At 38.8% G+C, this 21,385-nt stretch overlaps 1 protein-coding gene across 7 annotated transcripts in view; it reads left to right on the top strand.

Moving 5' to 3' along the window:
* The window catches only part of zmp:0000001168 (signal-induced proliferation-associated 1-like protein 2), a 71,774-nt gene extending 59,115 nt beyond the window's left edge, over positions 1–12,659 (top strand). For 4 of the 7 annotated variants that reach the window (XM_053617724.1, XM_053617725.1, XM_053617727.1 and 1 more), the window contains 4 exons: positions 1,193–1,291; positions 2,162–2,243; positions 2,874–2,952; positions 9,312–12,659. In XM_053617724.1, the coding sequence (XP_053473699.1) occupies positions 1,193–1,291; positions 2,162–2,243; positions 2,874–2,952; positions 9,312–9,455 (404 nt within the window). In that variant the 3' untranslated portion in view covers positions 9,456–12,659. Of the gene's footprint in view, positions 1–1,192; positions 1,292–2,161; positions 2,244–2,873; positions 2,953–3,119; positions 3,416–9,311 lie in introns of those variants that run through there. The other 3 variants (XR_008385007.1, XR_008385006.1, XM_053617728.1) reach the window with 3 other exon arrangements.
* Positions 12,660–21,385: the final 8,726 nt, after the last annotated feature.

Genomic DNA, 21,385 nt, shown 5'->3' with positions numbered 1-21,385 from the left:
AACTGGATAAAGACAAGGTGACCTTTTTTTCAATCTTCAACTGTTTATTTTCGGTTAATGTACGTCCACTGTAGCCTCAGAGTTCTGTTCCTGAATGACAGGAGTGGTAGCCTATGTAGGAGTGGTATCCTATGTATCCTACTCTTCTGCCCCAGTAAATGTCTGTACACATACAGTACAGTATGCAGTGTCAAAACAAAATTATTAAACAAAATTTTTGTAAGCCTCTGGTGGTAGTTTGCTCCACAGTGCCTCGTCCCAGCATGCTACTTTGTCCTGCAATAAATATTTATATAAATTCTACATGTTTAAATTTAACAAGAAGGCTAATATTACATGGTAACATTTCCCTCGTAATGTGTGTATGGTGTCTTGTATCATACTGCCCATGCCTGAAAGCACAGAGTGCAGACACGTGGCTTGGGATAATAGTGCTACTCATTGTTAATTGCTGTAAATGGAGCCTGCAATCTTTGCACACTGTGTCTCTTTAAGCCCGAATAGCAACTTGGCCAGAAACAATGCCAATCACCCCATAAAATCATTACTGGTGTTATTCATCCCAAATTGTTTGCTTTTTGCCTTTCAGCACCTTTCTTTCTTCTCCTGAACACCCCCATATTATTCTCTCCTTACTCATATCTTCTTCTCCCCATCCTTCCCTCTTTGTCTTCTCCTCTTTCATTTTTGCTTCGTGCCATCCTTCAATTTTGTTTAGCTGGAGATGCCCCTTTTCCTCCCCCCTTTTGCTCTTTGCCACCCCAGACCCAGAGGACAGATGGGGGCTTGGTGAGGTAAAAGGGAGGGAGAGGATTTCATCCTGCCTCAAATCAAGATACTCTGCCTTCACCATCTGCTGTGTCCCTGGGCTCTTTTTTGCAAGCCGGACACTCTTCTCTGGACTCATGCACGTTTGGCCTCTTATACTTGTGCTAACAGCTTTTGTTAGGATAAACGTGTGGAACTGAGCACATTGGACACTCGGCTGATGCTCTTAGCCATTTGTATAATTTTTGGGATGGCAGCTAGAGGAGCAAAGTTTAAGTGCCCCCTGCTGGATTTATTTAGTCACTGGTTAGATTTTCAGCGTTGAAATATTGCATGCTGATGTGTTAGTTTGATTTGTCTATATTGTGAAAGCTCTGTGTTTGTGTTATTGATAGATAAATTGATGGATTTAATTGTGCTTTAGTTCTTTCAGAAACAACAGATTCGTCAGAGGAGGAATGGCAGTCTATTTCTGACATCGCCACAGCATGCAAGAATATACTAGAAGCCCTATCACGAGAAGGTCAGGAAATATAAAGACTACAATGAGCAAATGATCTTCTCTGAGCCAATAGGCATATAGCTGGGTAGGCAAAAATAATGCCATACATTAAGAGTTTATAAAGTTATAAAAGGATATGGATCAAGCCACGTTCTAGGCTTAAAGAAACTTTCCAAAAAAAAAAAATAATCGAATGAGATATTGAGATGTATTGTCATGAATAGTGGTTGTCGTGATAAGCAATTTAATTTGCTGTTGCCCAAACTGTCAGCCTATATTTGCTGTCAGCCTATGAACTTTCACTTGATAGCCGTCTTATACAGCAGCTCCTAATAATGATGGAGAGGCAGATTAAACATAATGAACTAGAAGCTTCACAGATCAGCAGCGAGCAGCCAGGACTGTCTGATACTGACAAGTGCCAGAAAGTGTGAAAAACACTGTGACTGCTATTGGCAGTCGCTGCAGAAGTGTGGGCAATTTATTTCATAATGCCATATTTAAATATTTAATATTGCTCTGAAATGGAAGTTAGTAGTTTTAATGGTGTTCATTAAACAGGGTTAATTATTGCAGTTACAACAGTTAGGGATGCTGGACATAATAGATACATACATACATACATGCTGGACTTAATACATACTAGAGCGCAAAAGGAAAGCACTTTTTTTTTAGTTTAAAGTGTGAAGAGCAGATAATTATGAATGTTTGTATATAACCAAATGTATGTTATGTTTCTGTTAATGAAAACTAGTAGGTAGCATTTCTGAAAGACATTACTATAGTAAATATGTAAGAGTTTTCTGAAAATTTCAGGATTATTAGACCTTCCTGAAAGTATATGCATCATCATTAGCAGGTGGGTAATAAGAGTGAAATAATGTGTTTCAGATCGAAAGGCTGGTGATGGCACTCAGGCAGGAGCTGACACAGTGACGCAGACAGATGCCAAGTTCAAAGATATTAAAGACAGGTGAGCAGCAACTAATACATATAAGTGTCATTTGTATTGTTTATTGGATAGGTTATAGTTTTATTCTATATGTGTGTATTTGTTGTATTTTTGTCACTGTACTTATCCTCTCTTCTGATTCTTTGAGAACTATATTTCATTCCTAACATTACATCTGTAATGACAGTAATGCCTTCTTGACTTGGTATTGCACTAATTAACTGATTGGCATGTCCAAGTTGTCTGTAGTGTATGAATGTGTGTTCGATTGTGCCCTGCGATGGGTTGGCACCCCATCCAGGGTGTTCCCTACCTTGTTCCCCGAGTCCCCTGGGATAGGCTTCCCCACAACCCTTTGTAGGATATGCAGTACAGAAAATGGATGGATGGACTGTGTGCTGTTTGTGCATCATGCCATACATACCTTTTAATGGACTTTTCTTTTAAGCCGAGGTCAAAGCTACATACTACATACATACTACATACTAAAATTCATATATTCACATTTACCATGGAAGTTTACTTCAGAGTAAAATTCAGAGCAAAAAACTCTAAAAACCCCACGGACACACCTAAAAATAGCCCTCTCCCTTTTATTATTATGATTTCTTTGTCTCTCTCTCTCTCTCTCTCTCTCTCTCTCTCTCTCAGTGACTCACCCAGTCATCTGGAAGAGAAGGTGTCCCAGTTGGAGGCCATGCTGAAACGACTACAGGATGACCTCCAAAAGGTACTTCCACTTCCTTTGCAAAATCCCATTGAAACCCTTTGAGTGCCCTGTTCCCACCCCTGCAGCCCACACAGTGACCTTTGAACTTCCCCATAAATATCCCATCCTTATCGCTCATCCTGTCCATGTAACTCCCCCTGCCCATCCCTCACTCTCAACTACCCCAGAGCTATTTCACAGAGCCAGTCAGACTGAGGGATGATAGAGGTAGGGCGGGACAAGCCAAAGAAACCTGTCTTGTCATTGGGCAGGGTGAACAGAGGAGATGAGAAGATGGCCAGAGGGACAGGCTCCCTCTCTCAACACTAAGCGACCAATGGCAGTCGAGGCAAGTACAGCATGAAATTTTTCCTCCGTCACTCCAAAAACCGAATAAAACAACCGAACCCAACCCTACAATCTCATGTAACACCTTTCGATTCTTAACCTGTGAAAGCAAAAATGGGTGTTTGAAACTGGTAAAAGGGAATTTGTCCTAACATGCAGGGTGTGTGTAGGTAAAAGCTGAAATCGTCATCAGTCCACGTCTGTAGTGAATACACTCTCAAATGGAGGTCCTGAACGCAAGCTTATACCCAGGATAAAATCAAAGCAACTCAAGCTAAATTCTATAACACACTGTGATTGGTACCTCGACTGAAGAGAATGAGAATGAAGAGTCAACAAACAATTATTTTATCTGAAGGAGAGTGAAGAGAGGAATAATATCTGGACAATATTTAAAACAATATTTAAAAAACACATGCTAATAGTAAGATACCTCACATTCAATTGACTCACTCCAGAATTCTCCAGAGATGTTGCAGTAGCATCTCGTGGGATTAAAATGTGAATGACAATCTGTGACAACCTCCATAGAGAAACAAGACGGGGTCTGATCGGATCCGAAACCTAACACGATAATCATGTGTCTTGACCTCATAAGCAATGACGTCTTCATGTGTATCTCTTTGTAACTCCTCTTCCTTTCTTTCTCATACTCATCATTAACCCTCAGCTGTGTTATCATCAATCTAGAGAAGTTCACATGACCTCACATGGACCACACACTCTTCCCAACGGTTAATCATATATGAGGAATGTGTGAGGATGACTTGGTGTGTCGAAAGTTCTTAAACACATTATTTGTCACCATGTGTGTAAAAACGGTTTCGCTATTTGATGACGCTGTCTTTCATAATGAACATTTTTATTTTAGATATATTTTGTGGGATAAATTGATTTCTAGGGTGCACGGTGGCTTAGTGTTAGCATGTTAGCCTCACATCGCCAGGGTTGGGGGTTCGATTCCTGCTGCTGCCCTGTGTGTGCAGAGCTTGCATGTTCTCCCTGTGCTGCGGGGGTTTCCTCCCCCAGTCCAAAAACATGCATGGTAGGCTGATTGGCATGTCCAAAGTGTCTGTAGTGTATGAATGGGTGTGTGTGGGTGTGTAATTGTGCCCTGTGATGGACTGGCACCTTGTCCAGGGTGTACCCCACCTTGTGCTCCATGCTCCCTGGGGTAGGCTCCAGGTTCCATGTGACCCTGAAGGATAAGCGGTATAGAGGATGGATGGATGAATGGATGGAAATTGATTTCTTAGTAAATTGAATTGTCACATTCTTTGCATCATGAACCAACTCTATACAATTCTTTAGTTCAGAGATTTTTAATGTGAAATATTACCTTCCCATTTCCAAATCTATTTCCTGTATAGGAAGGAAACTTTGCTTTATACCTTCCAATAAACAAGTCAAGGAGCAATAACTAGAAATACAACACTATATTTAATGAAGGTATTTTGTTTGGTTGATGATAATACCATGTATACTATTCACATAGCTCAATAAGTATGACAACATGTAAATATGCATAAACTGAAAATGACAGCTTTGAAAGACAAACCTTTAAATGACTGTTTTAGTGAGTATGTGCATGTACAGCTAGTGCTCTGGAGCCTTTTCTGTCAGTATCTGTTTTTATCATGTCGTCCTATTGCATATGGTGCCTCATGAATGCTTAATCTAGCTGTCATAAGCTGTTTATGTATGTCTTATGTTGTTGCCCTTAGTGCGCTTTGTGATGAACGTTCATTTCATCTCATCTTTATATTATGATTAACTAACATATAACCTCATCTAACATTCCTCCTGTGGTTATAGCAACAGTCTAGTTGAAACCATACAAACTGCCATCTGCACCTGAACGCATTTCTCTGTATCTCTTCATTTTCTCCTTCCAAATAGCTATGGATATTTTATGCCCTTGGCAACTGAGTTATCAGCTCCCGTTCTTCTTCAATCACAAACAAAACTGATGGTTTAAGTGAACAGTGAAAATCACATCAGGCTGTTTTTTAAGGGCATAAAATTCCATTTACCTCCACTGAAGATGGTAAGAAAAATACAGTAAGAAAACCATGGGGTTGTAAAAAAAAAAAAAAAAAAAAGGCTTTTAACGATCTTTCTTCAGCAATGGGTTCTAGTGATTATTTTCATCCTGTTTTCCAGTTTTAAATCATCAATAGTCACTTTATAAAAGCTCATTTGGCATTCTTTTATAAATATCATGGGTGTTACTCCAAATCAGCATTGGTTCAACCAAGGAAACTGAGCTCATTGTAACCTAGACATATTAAAATTTTTTCCTCATGAGCTTCCCCACCCCCAATTACTTATAAAATAGAACCACAAAAAAAGAGTATTATATATTTAGATTAAGATTCAATACTTCGACTTAGACCATAGATAGAAAGTGAGGCCACCGAATCAGTGTATCTTTGAAGCATTGTGAGCACAGGCCACAGTTCCTATGAAAAAGGTGTAAAGGTTAGCCTGATGTAGTCTTTTAAACATGCATTGTTTGTATTTTCCATCTCACCATCTCACCCACACCCTACAGTCTGAATACCTCTGGTTTAACCCTTACATACATACAGTACCTCAGGTCACTTGTGACACATGACCTTATTTCCTCCCTTTTACCTTCTGCATTACTATAGTTTTTGCTTTGAATAATTTTTTACAGAATACCAAAATATCAATACCGAAATACTAAAATGAGATGTTCTGTAATTTGGAGCATAATTTGTATTACAACATATAAAGTATCAAAATAGAACAAAAATCCTTATTATTTGACTATTTGATTATTGTCAATAACAATTTTTATATTGCTATTGAAGTTTGTAAAATAATATTTGATTTACAATTAAATGTAAATGCTGATTTGCTAACACCCTGTGATACAGTATATATACATGGTTGAGCAATGAGTTAAAACAATCTGCAATTTTTTTATCTGCATTTCTCATCACTGAGACTGTTTAGATGAAACTATATACTGAACTGTGAAAGTGTGAATTTGTATTTATATAAATGAACAGCTGGACAGTGTACCATGGTTAATTTTTCTATCCATCTTCTATTCATCTTCGTACGTGTGGGTGTGTGTCTGGTTTTCTAATCAAATATACAAGTTACAGTACATATGATTTTTCTGTGCACTGACTTAAAATGTTTGTGTTTGTTAGTTCTTGAGCTCATACAGTAGTGTCTGACTTTGTCTTCATCCACAGTCCTTGAGAACTTTAGTATAATCTAGAATTCTGTAGTTCTACAACTTTCTTTAGTCGATAATTGTGTTTAGATTGTTTTTTTGGGCCGGTGTTTATGCCCGAGTTGAACTACGCATATTTGTGCATGCATCTTGCAGTCTTTGGCATCCTCAGAATATTATGCTGCAATAACAATACAATATAAATAGTAGGGGCAGTACAGCAGGATGTGAAGTGACGTGCTATTAGTGGCAGATTTGAACATACTAAAGAAAGCTGTGTCTCAAATCACATACTTGTGTAGTATTCTAGATGATATTTGAATATATTGTTTTAAAAAAAAAAGTAAATGCACAGTGTCCTCCACTAATATTGGCACCCTTGGTAAATATGAGCAAAATAAAGGCTGTGAAAAATTGTCTTTATTGTTTAACCTTTTGATCTTTTGTTTTGAAAATTCACAAAACTACTCTGCTCTCATGGATATCAAACAATTGCAAACAAAATACAGGTTTATCAAAAAATGATCTTTGTTAAATATATGTGTGCCACAGTTATTGGCACCCCTATGAATTCATGTGAGAAAAATATATTTGAAGTATATTCCCACTGATATTTTACATTTTTTAGAACACCTGAGAGACTAGGAATAGGAAATTGTTCAACCATGACTTTCTGTTTCACAGGGGTATAAATATGAGGTAACACATAGGCCCTTAGTCATTCATAACAATGGGTAAGACCATGGAATATAGCTGTGATGTGCGGCAAAAGGTTGTTGAGCTTCACAAAATGGGAAGTGGCTATCAGGGCAATAATTAAGACGTTCCAGTCAACTGGAAATGTTATGAATCATAAGAAGATGTGTGTCTATATTGTCTCAATGTACTGTGAAGAGGATGGTTTGAGGGGCCAAAAAAAATCTCCAAGGATCACAGTTGGAGAATTGCAGAAGTTAGTTGCGTCTTGGGGTCAAGAAGTATCCAATACTACAATCCAAAGTCTCCTACATCACCACAAGTTCTTTGGAAGGGTTTCAAGAAAAAAAGCCTCTACTCTCATCCAAATACAAACTCAAGCGTCTTCAGTTTGCCAGACACTACTGGAACTTCAAATGGGATCAGGTTCCATTGTCAGATGAAACCAGAATAGAGCTTTTTGGCAATAAACACCAGAGGTGGTTTTGACGAACACAGAGAGGTAGCCATATGGAAGAGTACCTCATGCCCACGGTTAAATATGATGGTGGATCTTTAATGTTTTGGGGCTGTTTTTCTGCCAGAGGACCTGGACATTTTGTTACGTGGCATCATGGACTCTATCAAATATCAACAGATATTAAATGAAAACCTGACTGCGTCTGCCAGAAAGCTTAAAATGGGCCGTGGTTGGATCTTCCAGCAGGACAATGATCCAAAACATACATCAAAATCAACACAAAGATGGTTTACTGTCCACAAAATCAAGGTCCTGCCATGGCCATCCCAATCCCCTGACTTGTAACCCATAGAAAACCTGTGGGGTGAACCGAACAGGAGAGTCCACCAGCGTGGACCTCAAAATTTGAAGGATCTGGAGAGATTCTGTTTGGAGGAATCGTCTCAGATCCCTTACAATGTATTCTCCAATCTCATCAGGCATTATAGGAGAAGACACAGAGCTGTTATCTTGGCAAAGGGAGGTAGCACAAAGTATTGACAAAAGAGTGCCAATAATTCTTGTACATATATATTTAACAAATATATGTTTTGATAAACCTGTGTTTTGTTTGCAACTGTTTGATATCCATGAGGCAGAGTATTTTTGTGATTTTTTTTAACAAAAGATCAAAAGGTTAAAGAATAAAGACAATTTTTCACAGCCTTCTTTGCTCATATTTACCAAGGGTGCCAATATTAGTGGAGAGCACTGTATGTACTAATCTACATACTCAAATTTTTCAAGCCAGGGACCCCTTTAACTGTAAAATAAATTCCACATACACACTCAGCACAGAATGATTAAAATCAAAAGAATCCAGTTATTCAAATATCTGGCTCCTTATTTCAATCTGTATAGAAATATTTTGTCTATTTTTGGAACTGTAATTTATTTCTAAACTATCCACTGACAAAACATGTTAGGACCATGTTGGGTCCAACAAATTTAGGCTCGGATTGAGGTTTCGATTGGATTTGGATTGTTGGATTCTTCCAAGTGACCGGGAAATCAATAATAAATATATAGTATTCATTATTGATTTCCCGGTCACTTGGAAGAATCTACTTTAATAATGGTAGGATGTTATTTCTGCCACTGTAACAAAAATGCAGACCTCCTGGCTATGCCTCATCGACTCCTTGGGGTCTCGGACCCCACTTTGACAGCAAGTTTTCTGGATATTCTAGATTAGTAACCTACTAGTAAATGTTTTGGAAGGTCATAGTAGGCCTTGCCATTTGAGACACAGCTTATGACAATGGCAGAAAATTTCAGAGGTGAGCTAACAAAGCTTGTTTGCATATGTATGAGTCCAAGAATAGTGGAAAAACTGCTGATCATGGATGATTTAGCTTTGACATGCCCCCTAGTGGACAGCTGTATGTGAACAACCATGTGTGCACATGTATGTGTATTTAAACGTCAAGTATAACATCGGCCAACAAATTGTATTCTGTATGCTACCTTTCTAAATGTAGTCATCTAAGATGTCTAACCTTATTTTCCTCCTAATCACCTCCCAAACACTTCCCCCAACTTTTCCCCCTACCGTCTCCTCCAAAATCTACCTGTGCTCCAAGAGAGCATCCTGTTGATCAGTTGTGTTGTGTGTGATGCTGGCAGGAGAAAGAGGACAAAGCCATGCTGCAGGCAGAGGTGCAGAGTCTGAGACAGAACAACCAGCGGCTGCAGGAGGAGTCGCAGAGCACCGTGGCGCGTCTCATCAAAGTCACTGAGCTGCTGTGCAATGTCAACAAACCCTGCTAGTAGAACAGGCCAGCGAGATACACCCAGACCAATGAAGATCAGCAACAAATGCTAGCAAGATGCCAGCAAAGCAATCCAGACAGACCTGCAGGACCCAGAGCCCATGCATAGACTTATATAGACCACTGAGGAATGACACAAACGTTAGCAAGATGTAAGTAAAGTAATCTAGACAGAGCTGTAAAACCCAGACCTCAGACACTGAATCATATAGACTGCTGAGGAATGACAAAAAAATTAGCAAATGTTACCACGCTAGCACAGCAAGTCATCCAGTGCTACCTGAAGGATAGTCCTAGATTCAAACCTTGGAAGATGTTGGCATACTAGCAATGAAGACCGTCGATAAGAACACACCAAACGTTAGCTAGCAAAGGAAGACCTCATCTAGCTGTAAGGTCAGTATATGCACACTTATGTGCAAGCCTCAAATAGATATAAAAACAATCAATGACACCTAGCATCCTATGTAGAAAATCATTGCTTTTTGAACTTATTTAGTTTCCTCTGTCAGTGAGGTACAGCCTATTGGCAGTACTAAATAAAATTCATCACCAGTGCTAATATTACAGAAATTAGTCTAAGCTTCTTTGCTAACTTGCATTTTACAGAACCAAGAGCAATACCTTGAGATAGTTTATCATCTCACATTCTCATTAGGCTTTTCAGATCCTGCTAGTACCAAGAAGAACCAGTCTTGTTGAAAGCGAGACCATAATGGGCAAGACAGAAAGGCACTGACATTATTGTAAGCCACAGCAGAGCACAATCTTAACGGCATGATTCCTGTCTAGCAAGGCCAGACCCCAGAGGATCAGTACTCTCGCCTAAAATGCTACCATTTCTAATGCTGAATAAAAGTTAGTGGTGTCCCTTTAGCATGATGAGCCAGCAGTAGCTTTCATTCATTGTTAGAGAAGTTAGCATTTTTGGAATGTGGCTTAGACCTCCTCTACAGATTTTGACAAATCCACAGGACATTGATGAAAGATAGATGTTTAAAAACATGGCTAAGAGATTTCCTTCAGGTTTTTTTTTTTTTCTGCACCAGGTTAATCTCCTAGCTCAATACAATATGCTCCATATACAGTGCCAGTCTCACTCTCAGTATTAGGAAAATTCCTGTTCACTGCTTTTGAAAAACTTGGGGCATGTGATATTTGATTAGTGTGTGTCTGCGGTTATTGTGACTTTTTGTTTTTTTGTAAGTCCCTGTTTTCAAACAACTGGAAAACGTGATCTCAGAACTCTGTAATTATTATAGAAGACCAAGGAAGTTTGTCGAATTTAGATACGTTTCAGTACTGACTTTGTGGTGTTTAATTCATATACTATACACACAGACATTGCAGTTATAAGGAATAACATAAGGGGTGACATTTATTCAGAGCAGAAACTCAACCTCAACTCCTTTTTCTACATCATCGACAAATTCTGCAAGCCTCATATTGAAGGACTGGCCTCTTTTTTCTAATTTAATGTAATGTGATGACTATTCAAACAACTACTTGCAAAAAAAAAAAAAAAAAAAAAAAAAAGATTCAAACTGAGTAGGTGGAACTGTTGATGCTAGCTCTGTAGCTGGAAGGAAACCGGACCTGAAACTCCACCTGCTGGACATGAAGGGAACTGCATTACATCGTAACACTGGAATATGGTGTTTGACCGCAATCGGAAACTTTGACTTGAAATAGGTTGGATTCCTGCATCTAATTATAAGACTGAGCCAGTTTTTTTATATATATAATGATGAAGTCTGGTCGCTGTATTCAAAGATGTTTGTAAAAACCAGTGATTCACCGATAGCTGGGTTTAATAAGTGACTTCTGGCTGAAGAAGGAAACACCTCCACTCCTGTGTGTGCTGAGAACTGGGACATGTATGTATTTACGACTTATTCTCATCCACCTCTTGCCTCGTGAAGGTCTAGTAATGGTGACATCACAGTGTGTGTGGAATTTTGGCTCTGGAGAAATCAGAACGTACCGTCAATCAAGGCGTCAGTTAAAAGTCACCTGGAATAAACTTAAGTCACAAACACACACACAGCCAGAACCTGGTCAATATTACTGTATGTTGTACAAAGTCTTTTATCTTGCTCTTGTAATTTTTGATTTTATTTTAGCGTCACTGTGATAAGCCGGTACCAGCAGATTCTCATATATGAAGATTAAATTATATCTTTATGTCTACGTGATGTACAGCCAAACTGTTTCAGTGTTACTTCCATCTGAAACGTTCAGCACTTCAGCATCCTCAAACTAAATCTGGCCAGTTTCTGGTCAACTGTGATCAGTGTGCTTAAAAATACACAACGGGTTTAAACTCCACTCATCTCAGTTGTGAGTGAAATGTTTGGGTTTTTTTTCAGTATCATGACCAGTCGTTAAGGGTTTCGACTTGTTTCTGCGTGAACGTGAACTCAAGTGTGCTCAGGCAAGTTTGATGCAAGCGGTCTCTAGTGATGCATTGTGGGATATATTTAGCCAAATGTAAATGTAAAAAGAAATTCTTGTTCTGCTGTGTGTTGCATAGTTTTAGAGAATGTAAGGGGTCATGAAGCACGCGAATGCACCAAGCAACTTCTACTCCCCCTTCTGTATGTGTGTATGTAAAAAAAAAAAAAGAAAACAAATAACTTATTAATCTTGCAAATGTGGATTTTATTGTTTGATGTCTTTGAACTAGAGGTGAGGGGAAGATCATTCTTGAACTACTGACTCGGCAGGTATAAAGCTATATTAATTTTATTTTTATTTAGTAGAAATTTTATTTTGTAAGCGCTCAAGCATACAACATGGCAGAGTTTAAGCACCAATAACAATATCAGTTATTATAAATGGAATTGGTCCATCCAGGTTTGTATCCCACAAGGATTTTGTATGCCTTAACAGGAAAAGCTAAAGTAATCCTGTTGAAAGGGATAATGCGACGCTGTGAAGGCTGAGATTAGGTTTTTTGGCTTTTCATGTATGGAATTACTTAATTTCCTGTTTCAGATAGTCAATCCACATATCTTGTTATGTCTTCTTCCGCCATTAGCACCTTCTTTTTTTATTATATAAGACTCATCCCCTGTATGTTATTAATATTAATGTTTTAACATACCCTTGTCAACATCCCTACCACTTGGAAATGTATATGAGCTACATGTGGGGAAGGAAAAGTCCACCCTGAAACACATTAAATATGTTTATATTGAAATATTTGTGACGTGTTTAGTGAGTCTGGTGCTAATTTGTTGAACGTTGCTGTCTATTCTATTCATTATTACTGTGAGAAGTTAGTGGATGTGTATCACAGTGGGCGCAATTACAGTGGCATTTAATAGAAGGGGAAAAAATGAAACCTTTCAACTGTTAGCTCCGAAGAATAAAGAAAAAGGGCTTCTTTTCCCACTTTCTATTTTCCAGAGACATTCAATGTTGTATTAACGAAAAATATAAGTAGAAGCTTAAAGCGCTGCTGCATCTCTCTCTTTAGGTAGAGATGAATTCACACTGGCACCACTATCACCAAGCTGGGTAATGTAGGAAAAGTGAAACATGTTGATGAAAGAAGTTTAATTAAAAAATGTCAGACCATACATTGATTACTTATATTGATGTGCAAGTCTTTCAGGGTGTATTTTACCTTTAAACAGAGCATTTTGAAGTAACTTTCTCTTTAATTTCTACAGCACATTTCTTCTAACCAACATTTAGAGTCCTATTGGCTTCCTAACAAACTTGTATACTAACTAAAGGCCTTGAACCATGTGCTAATAAATTATTGAAACAGCTCTTAAGATGTTGACGGGGATCCATTTTCAGATTCATCAAAGGGAATTTAAGTTTCAAAAGCAATTGTTTAATGCACTTTAAGAGTTTGCACGCGCTTCAGCGTCCCTGGCATTTTTAGATAAAATGATAGTCACATATTAGCTGTAGTTATGGGACCGCAAAATGTGAATGCATTGCTTATGTCGCTTTGGTCCTTTGTGGATCAAAACTGCGCTTTCTTTTTTTATTATTATTATTTTTTTACCTCATTTTCTTAAGCTTTGTTTTCTAGCATTTGATTTGATGTCATTGTAAATTGCATTGTATATGTCCAATAACCAACACAGCAAGGCATTTATTCTAGACTGTAGAAACTTGATGGAAAAGGCTTAGAAACCACATGCATCTACCCGTATAAAACCCGTAAGCTAACACACTCGCATACTCACTCACACCTGCACTATGCATACTGGCCTGTGGTCTGCACAGGGGTTTGTTAACAGGACTAAAGGCAGTGGAATGTACAAAAAAAAACACAAAGTGGAGGTCAGTGGTTCAGCTGCGCAAGCCCTGTGTTTATTTAACCCTGTTTGTGTGATGGGTGTAATGACTGAGTGTTGTTCATCCATGTGAACCAAAGGGATACTGGCAATAAAAAAGAAAAATACATCTATCTGTATAAAACATAGTCTGGGCTCTATTTTTTTCCAAGCATGCATTTAAATAAATAGTTTGGGGATTAGTTCTGAGTATTAGTTTTGGATTTCAGTTTAACATTTATGTACAGGATATGACAAAGTGCCACAAATGAGCTATATTTGAACTCATTCGTCCAAATCTATGTAGATGAACTAACCCCCCCACCCCAATGAATTGGCAACTCCATAAGATGCCAGCAAGACAGTCATTAGTGCACTGTTCATTAGCTTTCTGCCAGTAATAGACCGAAATCCTGCAATGTAGTAGTAATAAAAATGAAGCATAGTACACAATATTACCAGAGAAACATAATGTTTTGGGCAAATGTCCTTTATCTACTGTGCAAGTAACATGCATCTGAGGCTGTAGGATGTGAAATCAGGTGAAATCTTTTTATGTAAAATGAATGAACCCTACCACTATGCCCTCTGGATACACTGGGGGGAAAGACCCATAGGTAGAAATGGTAACAGTGTCGGCATGGTGTGTGAATTCTGGCCTCAACATCTTCCTCAACTGTTTCTCAACCTCAGCTACAGATGTGGCCTTTAAGAATGCACGTTCTTCCCTCTCTCCAGGGCACTAAAAATGTGAGCGGTTGTTGTGTCAGACCACTGCAGCGCATTGCGAGTCTCAAGGCATGTTTTCAAGAGGTGGGAGAAAACTGGAGAACCTGTAGGAAACCCACACAGGCCCAGGAGGAACTGTGAAACTCTGTGAACATTTATAATGGCTTCAAGCCCTACGAAGAAATATTTGAATATAAGTTCATGACCCTAACTGAGGAAAAGCCAAAGAATTTCAAAGAGATAAGGTGAGATTAACCAGCATTTCAGACATCTCAAATGTGGAAATGGGTCAAATTGACCCATAACATAATAGGAGGGTTAAATGTGTATATGAAACTGCACATAGGGAAACCTGAGCACACCAGAAAGTTTGACAGTGCACAATTTCTATTAATTAAACAATAAAAACCAGTCTAGTATGTACTAAATTGTCATTTTCATTATTAAGTCACTGTGCATCGAGATGTATTGATTTATTGTCATGTGCACAGTAAAAACACCACGGTTTAGACCACACAATGAAATTCTTACTTTGCAAGTCTCCCTTACAAAAAAATATACAATATAGTATATATACAGACTAAATACACAAAAATATGCAAATATGTTCACAAATAAGCAAATTTACCTTGTGCAACAGTCAGTGAGGGTAATGGGGAGTGAGGTAGTTAGTGTTTAATGTATTGTTCAGGAGTCTAATGGCTTGTGGATAAAAACTGTCTGTGAGTCTCTTTGTCCTTGATTTCACACTCCTGTACCATCTCCCAGACGGCAGAAGTGTGAAGAGGTTGTGTTATGGATGTGTATTGTCCCTGATGATGTTGTGGGCCCTCCTGATGACCCTGGTGCTGTAAATATCCTGAAGTGATGGGAAGGCTACTCCACAAATGAACTCTGCAGTTTTTATCACACGCTGGAGAGCTTTCCTATCCTGAACAGTGCTGCTTCCATACCACACTGTTATTGAACTAGTGATCACACTTTCAACTGAACATCTGTAAAAGTCGTGGAGGATTCCGGTTGCCATGCCAAATTTCCTGAGCCTTCTTAAGAAGTACAGTTGCTGTTGGGATTTCCTCAGGAGCGCCTGAGTGTTGTGAGACCAGGCGAAGTCCTCGCTGATGTAGGTTCCGAGGAATTTAAAGGTTTTCACCCTCTCCACCTCTGTCTCACCAATGTAAATTGGGGTATGCTGCTCAATCCTCCTCCTCCTAGGATCAATAATCATCTCCTTGGTCTTATATACATTTAAGGAGAGATTATTTCCCTGACACCAGGCCATCAGTCCTGCCAGCTCTCTTCTGTATAATGTTTCCTCTCAACCAGTGACTGTAGGGTCATCTGCAAACGTTATAATCCTGCATGTTCCCAGCTTGGGTAGGCATCTGGTAGACATACTGCACATTCATATTTTCTTTTATTATTAGAAATGGACTCCAATTTAAATGTAACTCACAAATGTGAGTTAGACAGCGTTCTGAAAACAGTGCAGTGGGATTCAGTACAGCTATTTTCTCTACCTTATACTGTATACTGTGCCTACTTATACTGTCACTTTACTGGTAAACTCTAAGTGACGTGATTGGAAAGTGGATTATTTAGGAACAATTACAGCTCAGTTATAAAATGGAAACATTCTCTAGAGTGGTGTTTATTGGATTTTAAGGAATGTCTGGAGCGCACCACCTGCCTCATTGTGTGAAGCCAACTGTAAAGTGTAGAAGTGGTGGAATAAAGGTTGAGCTCCTAGTACAACAATGTCAAATTTTAATGTACAAATACATACCTGTATACATATATACAGTGATAATCTACACAGTTCATTGATTAACATTTGGTGACAAGCATTTGGGGTAGACCCTTTTCCTAATCCATCATGACATTACCCCAAGTGAGGTCCTGACAGTAATACATTGTGTTGCCAAGTTTGTGGACACCTGATTATAACAGTTATGTGCTTGTTGAACATCCCATTACAGATTCCCCCCCTGCTGTAATAATAACAACCACTCCTCTGCAAAGGCTTTCCACTAGATTTTGGAGAATGGCTGTGGGGTTTTGCTCATTCAGCCACGAGAGCATTATTGAGGTCAGGCACTGCTGTCATGTCAGCATTCCAGTTCATCCTAAAAATGTTCAATGGGGTGGAGGTCAGGGCTCTGTGCAGGCTACTCAAGTTCTTCCACTCCACCCTTGGAAAACCATGTCGTCCTGGAGCTTGCTTTTCAGTGAAGGGAAATTGTATTGCTACAGCATTACAGCTTACAGTGTTCTTCCAACTTTGTGGCAACAGTTTGGGGAAGAACCACATATGGGTGTGATGTTCGGGCGTCCACAAACTTTTGGAAGTTTGGAGTGGAAGAACTTACTAAGGCACTTACTTTTGGCATATTTTTGACAGAAACACCAAGGCAAGGGGAGACAACTGTTCCTCTGATTATAGCCTCAATTCACAGGGCTGGTAGGACCTAATTGGCAGATTTTTGAAGCAGTCAGGGATGACATTTAGTGTTGAAATTGAAGAAGTGTGTAAGGGACACACACTGTGTCAGAAATCACTCCCTCACTCACTCTTTTATTATTTTCTATACAGTATAGAGTACAATATAGAGTATTTCTATACAGAGTACACAGTATAGAGTTCCATATAGAGTACTATATAGGGTGGCAGTAATGGAGACTCTAGACTGAATTTAGACACTTACTGACCTGCTGCTACATAAAAAAACGGAACCACTAAATTAATGAAGTATAATAGGGGAGTTTATTTATTAAATACACATTATAAAATGGATAGTTTTGGTTTTGGAGGGCTTTGGCTGAATGTGATGACGTCACATGGTGCATCTTGGCCCAAATCTATAGAAAATCTACTGTAATTTTGAAAAATTGCAAGATCCTGCAAATATTGCAGAGTTTCCTTGATTTTGCATCCATTTCTGCAATCATAAAAGCATAAAATCCTGGAGAGACTGATTAATGCGACAGGTTTTAGACCAACACAAAAGTTGTGCTTCTGATTAAATGTAAGGCCAATCAAAACAAGTTCCGCAATTTTGAATTTTTCCTACCCAACCCTGGATGTAGTCAGGTAGGCCTACTGTATGCTGGTCAACATCTGTTTGAACTGGTCATCAAAAACACTAAATACATAAAGATAGATAAGTAAGGATTTAACACAATGGAGCATGTTGTTATAGGAAAAAAATAAACGATGGGGTGATGTGATGCAGCCCACGGTGAAGCAGAGTTAGTGTTACCATGCCAGAGTTGATTCTTTTCCAATAATAACACATCCTGAAGTGTGAAAAGATGGATCTCAACATCATATAGTCACAGCTGATAAGGGCTCAAATATGCAGAAGATGCTGGAAAGGCAAAGAATGTGCAGAAGCTGGAGGATTTTTCTGAAGAACAGTGGGCAGGTTAACTGCTCAGGACAAACAAGGGACTCATGAACAACTCTCACAAAATGTAGAAACAGTCATTGATCATCCGGATAACGACACACAGGATTAAGAATCAAGCGTATGTAAACTTTTGAACTGGTTCATTTGTGTAAATTCAGTTAGTATTGTGTCTTGTGGACTAAATGTAAACATCTGTTATGTGAAATAGCATATTCAGGGAAGAACTAAATAAAAAAACTAAATGCAATTTTATATGATCCCTCTAATTAAAATTTTTTAAATTATTAACATTTTGCAGATTCTGCAAGGCGTATATAAATTTTACTTCCTGTTATCATTTAAGTTATAACAAGTGTCTTAATAATAAAAATAATAATAATAATAATAATAATAATAATAATAATAATAATAGGGTTTTCTGTTGACTCTAAATAAATTACTACCCTCTGCTGGAGAAACCTACAGTTGCATGTCTTCTTCATATTGACAACCGTGAGTTTCCATCACAAAATTTGGTTGCTTTCCCCTGAGAAGCAATTGAGCTCACATAGATGAAATGGTTCCTAGGCTATATCCCCTGGTGGAGATGAGATTGTGTGATGAACCACGGTTCTTTAAGTTTGAGGACAACATACTGTTGCACAGCAACCAGTCTTAAATCGAGTTATTAAATGACCTAGTTGTGCAGCTATGTAAATCCCAGCTGTGATCTGACTCGCTAAGCAGCCTGGCTTTCCTGTAAATTATGCACAGCGTTATGCTCAAGAATCTCATCAGGCTTATGATGCCTCTTGTGACTTACAAGATGCAATTAATTGGATAACACGGAAATTAAAAACTAACTGAAGCAATGTTTAAGCAACCCCGGTGAGTAAGCTGAATCAGAGCGGATTTCTGTGACAGGGTTATCAGTGGACAGGAGTCTGTATTTACCACCATTATACACAAGAAGGCCCAGAGATTAATAAACAGAGCTGACAGATTTACTGCTGCGTTTCAACCACGCACACACACACTTGCAGGCACTCAAACACGCACATTCAAGCGCACACTCTTTCTATCTCTGAAATTTGAAGATAGAAAACAACAGAAGGTCACTTGAATGCAAATTCCCTTGTACATTCGTGTACGTTACTGTTCACTCCTTGAAACAAAGCCCTAAACACACACTTTCACACAGATATGCATGGTGACTGGAATAAGGAACGTACACAGACATAGGAGACCAGAATTCACTCACACCTCAGAAATCTTCCTATATATATATATATATATATATATATATATATATATATATATATATATTATATGCACTATACTGTACGTTTTCTCTTTTTATAGTCAAAAATTAGGCAGATTAATTGATCTATAGACTTCTTCCACCAAACATACCCCCTCCCCTCACTATTACACTATTCATTTAGATTGAATAAACCCCAATATGTCACAAAATAACACTTAAAGGCAAAACTAAGATGCAATGTGAATTTTTTTCAGAAACACAAACGTTTTAAAGTTCATTTAATTATTTATCCACGATTTTTCTTTATTGTTGCTTATATTTAGTTTGATCTACACTACATGAGTTCTATGTACACTTTAAAGGTTACATCTCGAATGACCCCTTTGTCACTATATATGCTCGCTGATCTGGGTATTACGTTATAGTGTAGCAGAACCTATGCAGTGCACAGTGCAGAATATACATGTTTTGGTCACAGTGCTTGGACTCACAGTGCCTGGAGCTCAACAGTTTACCTTTGAGATAGACGAGTGGCCCCTGCTAGGTCCAAGAAAATGAATTTGTGAATCAGTGTTGTAGGTGGTTACATAACAAATACTCCATTACTCATATCCATCACCAGTCTGTGTATTTTCACTGTATACTTTCCAGCATCAAGTACAGTTGTTTTCCAGACACCTTGTCCTTCAACTGAGCCATCCCTAAATGACAGGGTCATCAAAACATACTGGCTGGAGTATTTCAGAGTGAGAGCTTTGCTAAACAGTGTGTGCCCCAAAGGAACATTTTATTGTTCTCGATGCGACACCTGTGGACATGTGATGACAGTAAGACACTGGCTTATGCCTTTATTTGGCTTGTATCTTCAAGCTGGATGGGAGAAATATAACTGAAAGGGGGCTTGGAGATAGCTGTGTTCTGTAAACAGAAGAGAGAGAGAAAGAGAGAGAGAGAGAGAGAGAGAGAGAGAGAGAGAGAGAGAGAGAGAGAGATGAAGCAAGGTTTTCTAAGTGATTCAAATGAATCAGGTTCCCTTTCATTTTGCCCCCTAGACTCATTCCCCTTCCATTTCAAAGCCTCAATTTTGATGCATAAATTCACAAACACAAGCTGCTGCTTGAAGCCAAAATGATCCAAATATCGTCTGTGACTATTTTAGTGTGTATCCAGTCTGCATACAAATGTCCAACAAACCCATACTGCGATGAATTAAAGACAACCTGAAATCAAACCTAACCTTCTTTGCCTTGTCAATTAATGTTTCTGCTTATATTTTACACAATATAATATCTTCAGTATCAGTTACTTAAAATAGAAAATGTGTTGTTTTTTTTGTTGCAATTGTCCATCCAAATGCAATGTTATCAATCAATTATCCATCCATCCATTTTCCATACCACATATCCTACACAGGGTCATGGGGGAACCTGGAACCTGTCCCAGGGAGCTTGGGGCACAAGTAAGGGGATCAAGTTGGTGGCTGTGGCTCAGTTGGTAGAGAAGGTTGTCCACTAATCGTAGGGTTGGCCGTTCGATTATCCCAGCTCACGTGACTCCACATACCAAAGTGTTTTTGGGCAAGACACTAAACCCCAAGTTGCTCCCAGAGGTAAGTTAGCGCCTCTGCTACCATTGGTGTGTGAGTGTGTGTGTGAATGGGTGAATAAGACACAGTGTAAAGTGCTTTGGATAAAAGAGCTATATAAGTGCAGACTATTTACCATCAATCTGGACAGGGTGCCAACCCACTGCAGGGCACAATCGCACACACATTCACACACTACGGACAATTTGGAAATGCCAATTAGCCTACAACACATATCTTTCGACTGGGGGAGGAAACTAGAGTGCCGGGATTCAAACCACCAACTCTGGAGGCAAAAATGTCAACCACTAAGCCACTGTGCCCCCATCAGGCAATTATATCATGCCATATTTTTTTTTTTTTACAGTGCAATCAAACTCTAATGATTAAACCAAATGTATATACATTATTTCATGCCTAAATATACAGTTTTCTTTTTGTAAACAAAGTGCATTATGATTACCATGTTGAAGTTTGACACATTACATTTTGGAATTGCAGGCAACTGCAGGTGATCTTCAGGATGAATAATTTGGCTATGGGGGCACAGTGGCTTAGTGGTTAGCATGTGTGCCTCACACCTCCAGGGTTGGGGGTTTGATTCCTGCCTCTGCCCTGCACTCTGCCCTGCACTCCAGTTTCCTCCTGCAGTCCAAAGACATG

This window comes from Ictalurus furcatus, chromosome 28 (assembly GCF_023375685.1).
Source record: "Ictalurus furcatus strain D&B chromosome 28, Billie_1.0, whole genome shotgun sequence".
Taxonomy (NCBI): Eukaryota; Metazoa; Chordata; class Actinopteri; order Siluriformes; family Ictaluridae; genus Ictalurus; species Ictalurus furcatus.
The sequence above is the reverse complement of the archived record's forward strand: the minus strand, read 5'-3'. Positions and strand labels throughout refer to the sequence as shown.